The sequence below is a fragment of the Cariama cristata genome, unplaced genomic scaffold (assembly GCF_000690535.1).
Source record: "Cariama cristata isolate BGI_N322 unplaced genomic scaffold, ASM69053v1 scaffold8450, whole genome shotgun sequence".
Taxonomy (NCBI): Eukaryota; Metazoa; Chordata; class Aves; order Cariamiformes; family Cariamidae; genus Cariama; species Cariama cristata.
Genome location: NW_009592895.1, coordinates 8,068 through 19,032, shown reverse-complemented (window position 1 = coordinate 19,032; position 10,965 = coordinate 8,068). Strand labels below are relative to the sequence as shown.

Below are 10,965 nucleotides of genomic sequence, written 5' to 3'. Positions count from 1 at the left end.
ACTTAAGGTGGAATTGCCAGAAGTGACTGTGGATCCTGCCCTATTAGGTCTCCAGCTGGAGATAAACTGGAATTGCTCATTTTTTCCAGAAGTCCCCACAGAGCAGAAAATGGCAGCTTTGTTGTATGGCTGGCTGGAGACATCCCCAACAGAGAACATTAAAAAAAGGGTCCAAATAAAGCAATTTTGGTCTTAACTTAGATGTAGCTAGAAAGAGGGCACAAATAAATTCTGCAGCTTTCTACAAGTCTTAAGGCATTGGTCAAACTTGTTGCTGCTGCTTCCCACCGAAGTCGTATGCTTAACTCCTGCAGCTAATTTACTCCTTAGCACCGAGGTGCCTTCAAAGCCCTGCAGATAAGTGTGAAACACCATCATGACCAGAAGCTTTGAAGCTGCGGTGCAGGCAGGATCTGGGGAGTCACTGTGCTGATTAAAACTTCCTTTTATTTTTTTATTTTTGTAATTGGGTTTTGTCAGGTGTGTGAGGAGCAGAAGTGTGAAGAAGAGGTCTTCCCCTTGGCCATGAATTATGTGGATCGCTACCTGTCATCAGTCCGCATGCGGAAAAATCACTTGCAGCTTCTGGGAGCGGTCTGCATGCTCCTGGCTTCCAAGCTGCGAGAAACCATGCCCCTGACCGTGGAGAAACTCTGCATTTACACAGACAACTCCATCACGCCTCAGCAGCTCCTGGTAACCACCCCTATCTCAAAGAGCCCTCAACCTCCTCCCCAGCTCTCTTATCTCTGACATCCTGCTCCTTGGCAGCATACCTGCCTCCGTGTCTCCTCCTGTTCTCTTTCTCCCATTTCTTCACCTTCCTCTGCATTCCCCAGCCAGCCTTCTCCCCTCCTTGCCCCAGTGGGTGTGATGTCTGTTGGTGGAGACCTTTCTGTCATCTCTGTCGTACGAAGCAGAATTGTCACCTCCAGGTTATAAAGAAGGTTCCTTTTGCCTTAGGTGCTTGTTGCCAGTGCTGAGCTACCGCCCTGAGCTTGCTCTCGGGTGCTGGTTTGCTCTTGAGTGACAGCTCTGGAGAACAAAGGCTCCTGTCTGCGTGGGGCGGGGGCTGCCATTGGGGCATGCAGCTCTGACTTGCCCTGGCTGCAAAGGGGCATGATGTGGGAGATGCATTTCCACACCAGCAGGAAAAATGAAGTTTTAAGTGGAGAGTTAGCCAGCAAAATGGGTGAGAGCCTTTCTCACCTGGGATCCAGCTGGCTGGGTTGTACCATCGAGGCTGATGCTGCTGCCAAGGTGATGGAAATGAGTGGGACCTTGCTGCTGCCCAGGTCCTGCTCCGCGCCCTTGAGTTAAAGCAGGGCTACTTTGCCTCTCCTGTCAGATGTTCTGGCAGCAGCTGTGTAGGCTTTGAAAGCAAAGTGTTTTCGTGTCTGATAAAAGTTCAAAGCAAAGATCCAAACCTCTGAGTTCAACTTGGTCAATGGGGGCGGAAATTGGAGAACCCCTTTTTTGGGGGCCTTCCGTGCTGGTAGGTCAGAGCCCTCGGGAGGAAACGGCCACCTTGCTTCGAGTAACAAACATCCCTGGAGACAGTTTGTCTACGAGAATTTCTCAGGGTTAGTCATTGCCTTATTAAATGTCTATTTTTTTGGGCTGGGGTGGGTGAGATGATCTGAGTGTGATTTGTCCCCAGGGTGGGGATTGAACCCACAAAACTTTCAGGTGTGAATCGGAAGGCAGTTCTGGTAACTGGGGAACTCTAGTATGAGCATGGTTTTTCCAAGTGCCAGTGAAGGCTGGGGAAAATCCCCTCACCTCCACACCTCTCTCCCTGTAGTCATTTGTGGGTGGTTGTTGCCTTAAGTAGCACTCACGGAAAAAAATATGTGGATCATTACCATGAATAGTAGTGAGGGATAGGAATGCATAGAGGAAACACAAGTGCTCGTTGCTTCTCTGGATGCTGAGCTGTAGTCGTGCCGCAGCATCCTGCTGCAGGGGGCTGCCACAAAATCCCTGCGTGCGAAGGTTTTCTCCTGCTTTGTCAGTAAAGCTTCATCTTTGAGAGCATCCAGCGATGGATTCTGTGTGGGTATCTTCCTGGGACTGGGATCCATCACAAGAAGCTAATCCCAACCTGTAACCTGTTCGCCCTGTGATAATGAGGGGGTTAATATTTAGCTGGAAAAAAAAGACAAGGGGAATGGGAGTTGATTTACATTTGCTTTTCTGCTGGGTCAGCAACAAGCTGAGCAGAAGGTAACTAAGAGTCGTCTTGTAGGCAAGCAGGCTGCATTTCAAAGCATGGACAGTGTTCTCCATGCCCTCAGGAGCACGAAGCTGATCAAAATGCATGTTGTGGGCCAGTGTCAGGTTTCTGTCCCTTTGGAGTGATGGATAAGCTCTCTGTCCATCAGGAGTACAGGTTGCAGGAACGTAAACTTACTGCCATGCTTCACCTCTACCTCCCTCTCTGATCCAGACTTTACAGGGAGTCCTGTCATCATCCCTGCAGACTAGAGGAGATCGTCACAGCAAATTCTAGTGATTTCTACAGCGTGGACCTTGGGCTACAAGGAATTGGTCTTGATGGGCACCTTGTGCATATCTCCCATGGATCCCAGTTGTATTTCATTCTGATTTATTTGGTGATTTATTCTTGGTGAGGATTTGCTTTTTTCAGTTGAATCTTGCGCTGTGTTTGTATTTGGTGATTTATTCTTGGTGAGGATTTACTTTTTTCAGTTGAATCTTGAGCTGTGTTTCTAGCAGGCTCCTTCCACAGGAGAGCAGTTAGGAGATGTGCAGGTGGGTAGTGGGCAGAGCATGTGCAGCATCCCTGGAGGCTTTCCTTCACTCGCACTCAAATACTGATGCCTCCTCACTCGCAGTCTTCTTTATTTCTTCCCCCCAGAGGTTTGCTTTTTCTAAGCAATGCCACAATGTTCACCTTCCCTTCTCCCTCCTCCTGGCAGCATTGGGGTGGAGAGGAAGGAGGAAAGTGCTGTGTGCTGCCTGTTGCTCACTTCTGATTGCGCAGGTCTCAGTGCTGGAGTTCTCCTTCCCCGTACTTTTTTCCCCACCAGGATCCTGGGTTGCTCTCAGTGCAACAGGAGGCACAGCCGGATGGTTGGCACGGATCTCTTTCATCGTTGTGATCCGGAATCAATATGCAGTTGAGGTGAACAAGAATGGCTTCAGTTTGGGAGTCAAAAGACCTTTCTTGGGATAGCCAAAGATAGCTTTTTCAGGCAAATAGATCCCTTTTCTCTTTCCCAAGGGGATGGCCATGAGCACTCAGCAGCGCAAGGGTTTATTCCTGGTAATCGGTGTTAGCCAAAAGGCATCAGAAACCAGCCACAGCCCTTAAGGAGAGGTGCTGAAGCATTTGCAGATGTCTGGGCAGGAGATACTCTGTCGCCCTGTGATCTGGTGGTCATCTTTCCCTGCCTGGCTTGCTCTCGGTAGATGTTTAACCCTGTTTGGAGCACATCCTGCTCCAGTCTCCCGTTGCTCCCCACTGTAAAGAGGGAGTGGAGGTAACGTCTGAAGATAAGTGAAGGATTTGTCTTCGTTTTGGGATGTGACACGAGTTAATATCCTGATTACAAAACCAGGGCGAGCTGCTGTTTTCCTCCTCTGTGCTAATCGTGGTAATGTTACTTCTCTTTCACAATCTTGCAGTGGAAGAGGGTGGGGAGGGGAAGGGGAGCTTCTTCATCAAGGTTTGGACAATGGTGCATCCTGGCCTCCTCTTGTGGATCGGTGCCATTTCAGCTTCCAGCGTGTCCTCCCCAGCCTTTCGGAGGAAGCTGTCTCGCTCTCCCAGTAGGTTTGCTTCCTTCTCTTGCCGGGATGCTTGGCACCAGCTCAGCAGTTTAGAAAGGACACATTTGAAACAAAATCTTGATGAAGTTATTCTAGGGAGAAGGAAATGATGCAACGAGGGACTTGTCCATTTGGAGGAAGTTGGATTTCCGTCAAGGGCGTTATCTAACCCACCTTTTATTTTTTTTTTTCTTTTTTAATAAAGGCTTTTCTGGCCTGTGCAAGATGGTGTTCAGCTGCTTGAAGTTTGGGGAGAGCAGTTGTAGGTCACCTTCATCTGCCTGGTTTGCTCCTAATACATTGGCTTGCCTCTGAAATCTTTGACCTAAGGTCAGTTTTGCAAACTGCCAGGTATTTCTTGCAAAGATGGTAAGCAGGATCAAGCCGCTAGGTAGGTAATGAAGGGAGCAGCAGTTACAGCAGGCCAAGAGGAATGAAAATAAGAGAAAGAGATAACAGCTGAGTAGAAAGGGATGTTCACTTGTGATAGAGCATAGACTTCCCAGAAGACGTGCTTGTGTTTTACTGTTTTACCTTCTGCTTGCTGCATAGGTCGGATAGAGGTGACCGTTTCTGCATCTGAAGTTGGCACCTTTACCTTGGACATCCAGACATGAACTCTGGTCAGGGGATGGAAACAAGCGTTTGCCCCAGATTTCCTATTTGCAAATGGACTTTCATGGCTGCTCATTTCTGTAGCTGTGTCTCAGCTGCTGGGTAGGGTGGGTGGCCAGCAGCAACATCAGCAGCTCTTTCCACCCTCTTTTTGAGTCAACTTGCAGGCACAACGGAGTGCAGCCTGCTCCCCCTTCACTGGTGTCTCGTCGAGTCTGTGATAAGTTGGTAACTTATCAGCTTGAGGACAAAACCGAGCGCAACTTCCTTTTCTCCTGCAGACGGGGCTGCTGCAGAGGAGCTGGGCTCTCTGCTCCCTGTGCAACCTCGCCAGATAGGTTTACACAGACTCCTTGTAGGCACAGCGGGTGTGTGGGTGTCGCTGAGGGTAGAGGTTGATGTACAGAATGATTGCCACTACTTGAAAAGGAGAGAAGCCGATGTGAGTGTCACATCCCAGACTGAGTTTGCAGAGGTGTAAATCGAGTAAAACAGTCTCTGCTTGTGAGTCGGGTCTGTCTTGGTGAGAGGGTGCAGAGGCAGCAACCAGGGGCTTGAGGCTGTTTCACTGCAACAGGACTGCGCTCTGAGAAGGTGATCTCGGAGCAGGGGAGGCAAAATGGGAAATGGTTGCTGCTTTCCTTCCTTCTTTTTTTTTTTTTTTTCTTCTTTCTTGTGGGATGCAGCCAGGAGAGATCAAGACAGCAAGCGTGCAGAGAGGAAGCTCAGCCGCTGTGCAATTTCCACCCCTAGAGATGCTGGCCAGGGATGGGGAGCTCTGTCTTGAGGGATCTTGCAGAAGGGGGACCTGATGCATTCCCAGCGATGGGATGCTCAGTGGGCAGTGCTGGCAGTTTGAAGCCCTTCCATGAAGAGGGTGGGCTCCGCAGGCTGGAGAAACAAAGGAACATTTTCCACTTTCTTCCTCTCTTTCATTAGCCAGGCAGAGACTGATTCAATTAGGTGCAAAACAAAATGCCAGGAAAAGGATGTTTGCTATATTGAGTGGTGCTGCTGTCGCAAACCTGCTTGCCTATCTCTTGCAGCCTTTTGTTCTGCTTCTTCCACAGATAAAGTGATTCAGAGATTCTGACATGCTGCTCTGAGAGCGGGAAGTCCCCAGGGTTAGCAGGAGAGAAGCGAGGAGCAGGGTGGTTTGGCAGGAGAGAGGCTTCCCTGAGCTAAATCCTGTGAGCTGGTGACAGTCCTTGGCGCCTGTCGCCTTCAGCTGGCATCTCGAGTGCCGGCTGGGTCTCGGGATCAGGCCTTTTGTAACAACGAGGGTTTTAAGAAGATGATGAACCTGTGTACTAGCTGGAAAATAGCTGCTTTTGTGCATTGCAAACGGACAGGCTGTTGTCCTGGATCAGACCTGGTGTGGCAGGAGCCAGCCTGTCCCAGGTGAGGTCTCATGGCTGAACTGGTCTGCACCCTGGATCTTCTCCTTAGGACAAAATGTGTCCCAGCAGGGACAGGCTCTCTGCCACACCACTGTGGACATCATGTGCCTCTGGTGACTCCCAGTAGCTGGCTTGCAGCTCTGGGAGGAAAGGCAAGGAGCAAGAGCCCAGGTGATGCTGGGCTGATGTCCCCTCCGTGCTCACGAGGTCCCCTCCCAGGTGTAGAGATCCCTTTTGGGTTTGCTTCGCGAGCAGCGATCTCCAGGTCCTCCTTTTGACCTTCTCCCTGGCTCTGCAAAAGAGCCGTGCTCCCAGCTCATGTGAAGTCGGGCTGGAGCTGCCTCGGCCTCTCACCCTCGGGGCAGTGACTGCTGAAGGGGTCAGCAGTGTCCTGAGTCCCTTCCCAAGAAATTGGGCTGATGCACAAGCAAGCAGCCGGCTTTCCCAGCCCACTGCCCTTGGTGGGTTCCAGATGAGCAACAGGTAGGGATAACACACAGAGCTCTCCATCTCCAGTGGCTCTTTCCTTGTGTCCCTGCTGTGTTGCTGCAGTTTAACCAGTGGCTAGCACTACCTGTTTTTTCTTATTCTACCCAAGCCTGATCTCTCCCCTCTGTTCCAATCCCCCTGTTGAACCAGGCACCCTCGGTGACCTGTGCTGTGATCCTCAGGCTCTGGAACTCATTGCTAGGTTTCTTCTTGCTTTTAGCCTGTGGATTTGGCTTAAAAATATAGGAAGACTGGCAGGTTGGCCATCCATATGGGAGACTAGCGAGCGTGCTCTAGCGAAGCAGCGCTTTCTGGTTGGAAAAGTACGGGCTGTGAAATGACAAACGTGCGTTTGGCCTCATGGGGGATTTGGAGCAGGTTGAGCAATGCTGCTCATTTAAGCAACTCAAAACTGGTATTGTTTGTGAAGGGGAAAAAGTGGGTTTAAAAAAAAAAAAAAAAGAGGGAAAATGAAGATGTGCCCTTATGAAAAATCTCACTTCTTCAAATCCATCTGTTCTGGCAGCCCTTTGGCACGTTTGTGAGCAGTATTGACCTTGTAATCCTAGACTACTTGGGAAAAGAATAGATATTCTTCTGGGTAGGACTAGGTCCTGAAATGGAGATATCTGATACAGATCCCAATTCAGCTCTGTCCTTCTAAACCTGGAGCTTCAGCTCCTGCAGGGTGTTTTCCTTTCCCAGCACAACTGCAGGGCCACTGTCACCCCCTTGCTAGTGGGCAGGAGGGACACGGAGGCATCTTCTGTGGCCTTTCTGGCATACCTGGACCCTGTTGCCAAAACCAGATTTGCCGCTGATTCAGAGGATGAGAGAAATTGGGAGCCAGAGACCTTCATCGTGGCTCGGGACGTGGGGGAATTGAGACTGGCAGAGAGGCTTGGGCAGCTGGGTGTGCGCTGCCCATGACATTTGTGACCTTGCTGCTGGGATGGGAAGGGAAATGATCCTGGGAAGATGCTGTTCTCACCTCTCCTGAGACTGCTGTCGGTGGCATGGTCATACCCAGATGTAACATCAAAGCCACCCAGCCCAGTGAGACCAGTGCGTGTGTGGCCTTCAAGTTTGATTCAGCTGCTGCTCTAGCTAAGTCACAGAGACCTTGATGTCGATGGCAGAGCTGGGAACTGAATGCAGGGGTCCCAAATTCTGTGCTAAGGCTCTAATTGTGGGGCTCCCCTTGCTGGATGGCTGCTTTGGTGCCACTCGGTAACGCTAGGACTTGCTGGGTGATGACCCTGCCAGGTGCTTGCCGGCGGCTGCTCTGCACCTTGGTTTCCTCATCGGCGTTAGGACTAATGCCCAGGGTTGGAAGAGCCTGCGAGAGGCCGAGCAGATGAGAGGAGCAGCTGGGGCTCCAGCTGAAATCTGCGGGGGGCACCCGGCCTTCCCACCATCTGTTCCCCAACTTGCAGATCACACAGAGACTGGCTCGTGGAAGATATTACCGAAATCTCTGTTAGATGCTCGGAGAGAGCACCACAACATGGGACGGAGACACTGGCAGGCACCTGGCATGTAACTGGGAAGCACCAGTGAGCCGTTGCTTGTATGTCAGTGGGAGAGGCGGGCGTTAGCATGGCTGTTCAGTGCCTCTTCCCCCTGAGAAGCTGCCGGGGATGCTCTGCTGAGCATGACTGGAGGCTCCCTCGGCAGAGAAGAGGCATGATGAGTAGGGGAGTTTCTGCCAAAATGCGAGTGCCCAGCCTGGGACCTCCTCCGTAGGGCTGCGTGCCCAGTGTTTGTTGGGCTGAAGCCCTCAGCACCGAGTCACAGCCTGAGCCCTGTAGGGAGTGAAGATCTCATACAGGAGCTTGGGCTGTCTGGATGCAGCCCTGAAAGCTCAGCTGTGGTTTCCCCCACCTTCCCTTGCTTCAGCATGTTGTGCAGAGGGGGCTGGCTGCAGAGCAGCTATTGCCTCCTGCGGCTCACTGGCCAAGGAGCCACTGTAGGAGGGAGTCAAGGGCTGCGAGGGGCACACAGAGGTGAGCTTCTCTATTCCCTTTGCTGTAATGATGTTAGCTCCAAGCTGGATTGCTCCTGGGAGCCTGGACATCAGCCTCTCCTTTTGGGAGTGGAGAAGGAACATGGGAAAGGTGTGCCTACTGCTCCTTGCTCTGGTTTTTCCTCTGTGGGCTGTTGCGGCAACCTTGCAAAGCAGAGGAGCGTTGAAGGCTAATCCGACTGCACCTTGGAAAGATGAAACCAGATTTATCGCTGCTTCTTCTGATCTTTACTCCTGGCTTTGCAACGGCCGAATGCTGGATTCGTGCCATAGTCGCAGAGCAGGGACGTTCCCTCTTTTCTTCCCCATCTCATGGATTGTACTGTTCTACTCTCCCTTCCCCAAGCGCTGGCCTTATCTGCCCTTGAATCTGCTGAGCGTTTCTGCCTGGCTCAGCCCCACTGAATAACGTGCTGTCTGTCTGCCTCTGCAGGATTGGGAGGTTCTAGTCCTGGAGAAGCTAAAGTGGGACCTGGTCTCAGTGATAGCAAATGATTTCTTGGCTCACATCCTCCATCACCTCCCGCTGCCTAAGGACAAGATGGAGCTGGTGAAGAAACATGCACAGACCTTTATCGCCCTGTGTGCCACAGGTGGGTGCCTGCTCCAGCCGGAGCCACCCACCAGGATGCTGGGGAGGGTGGGCTGGCCGCTGCTGACAGGGTAGCCTGGCCTTGAGTCAGGCTTGCTGCCTAACCTGGGGCTGGTCTCCAACGCTCTGGCTTTCTGGGGAGCTGAATGCCTGCCTTCGTTCAAATCAGAGCATTTTGCTGCTCAATGACATGTTTTCTATCCCTGGCAAAGTGGGGATAGTGGTCCTGGGGGCTCTTAGCGGGTGCCTGAAAGACGCCAGGAGAGAGCGAAGGTGCCGTGGCACCCCTCTTGCTGCGCAGGCTGCAACTGCAGGAGGGCGTCCAGGGTAAAGGCAGGGTTGAATCTGAGCTTTTATCAGCCTCGCTCTAAGTCACCAGAGCAACCTCGTCTTCTGGGCTTCTTTGGGTGCGACAGACCCAGAGAAATAGCTTAATGACGCTTGCTGCTCTGATGCTCAGCCTGTTTCCTGTTACTTCACCCCCATTTCTCTCTGCTAAGCTGGAGAGACCCCTCTGTCTGGCCCTCTTTAGTTTCCTGGGGAAGCTGCAGTCCCAAGGACTTACTGTGTGTCTCCTTGCTAACGGCTTCTTCTTTTTGCCCCTCGTGTCCCTGTCCTGGCTCTAGACTACACTTTTGCGATGTACCCCCCCTCCATGATTGCGACAGGCAGTATCGGAGCGGCAATCCACGGCCTGACGGTCTCCGTGAACGATTTCACCGGCGAGGCGATCACTGAGCTGCTGGCCAGCATCACTGGCACGGAGGTGGTGAGTGTTCACGGGGGAGCAGCAAAGCGGTTTTGTTGCTGGATCTGGTGGAAACCCTTCCTCTTTCCTCTGCTCGTCCTTCTTGGAAGGAGAGGAAATTAGTCTGTTCATGATGATGCTGACCTTGGTTTGAGGAGTGCCTAGAGATGAGCGAGCATCTCTGAACGCAGCAGCCCTCGCCAGTGCTGCGGCTGCAGTTGGCTCCTGGCCATCGAGCGCTGCCTGTGCGGAGCGGGGCAAGCTCGGGAGCCTTTGAAAAGCAGCACAAAGGGGAGCATCTGTTCCCTGCACAGGCAGGTGTTGGTGGGATCGGGTTGACGAGGTGGGATGGGGCAGAGGGAGAAGCCGGGCTCAGCATCTGCTCCCCTCTGCCGGTGTCTGGTTGCAGGTACCTGGGCTTGGGTGGGAAGGGGGTCAGGGGCACAGAGTGTTTCAGGATCCTGGCACAGTGGCTTTGCTGAGGATGCCGGAATGGTGGAGGGGGGGGGTCTGCCTGCCTTTCCACTGCCCTTTGAATGGGGAAGGGGAACCCCATTGGGCTCCCCGTTTCCAGGTCGCTCCTGCTGCAGTGAAGTAATTGGGAGACTTTCTTCTGCCAGGGGCCCCTTTTGATCTTTTCTTCTGCCCGAGCGCTAATGCCGGCAGGCGGGCGCGGGGTTAGTTACAGTCCCCTGACAGCAGCGCCGGGAATTGGAAGAGGTGCCGGTGCCACAGCGGGTGGGAGGCTGCGACGAGGCTTTGTAGGGAGGGGATGGGGCAGGAGGGCGTCCTGATCTATTTATGTGGCTTTAATTTTTTTGTTTGTTTGTTTGCCGGAGCCTTTTTAAAGAGAGAATCACTGCAGCCAGCTGCTCTCAAGCTGCTGCGGTGAATGGGGCAGTGCCTGAAACCTGCTCTGAGTCGGGGCTGCTGGAGGGAACAGGTGGGGCACAGCGAGGGGGGAGGGGAGCCGAAACGGAGCCCAGCACCCCTTTGCTCCCCTTCCTCCTCAGCCCAGAGAGGGCATCTGCTCTGCCCCCCAGCCTGCCCGGGTGCGAGGTGCTGCACAAACAGCCCCTGTAGCAGAGGGAGGACCTGGGGATGTGTCCGTGGTGTTGCAGGGCTCCCGGGGAAGCACCCGGCCTCAGCCTCCCGTGTTTGTGGTGTTGATGCCTCTCCCTGACCCTGGGCTTGCAGTGTCCCCGGGCTGTGACTCAGTTTCCCCTTTGGCTCCGCACGGGAGGAGCGATCCCCTTCCCACAGGTGCCAAGGCCCAGCCAGGCAGTGGTGGGGGTGCAGG

At 52.9% G+C, this 10,965-nt stretch overlaps 1 protein-coding gene across 1 annotated transcript in view; it reads left to right on the top strand.

Moving 5' to 3' along the window:
- The first annotated feature begins 478 nt into the window (after window positions 1-478).
- CCND3 (cyclin D3) overlaps window positions 479-10,965 on the top strand; it is a 12,482-nt gene continuing 1,995 nt past the window's right edge. The window contains exons 1-3 of the mRNA XM_009700433.1: window positions 479-696; window positions 8,759-8,918; window positions 9,544-9,686. Coding sequence (XP_009698735.1) covers window positions 526-696; window positions 8,759-8,918; window positions 9,544-9,686 — 474 coding nt within the window. The 5' untranslated portion in view covers window positions 479-525. The remainder of the gene's footprint in view (window positions 697-8,758; window positions 8,919-9,543; window positions 9,687-10,965) is intronic.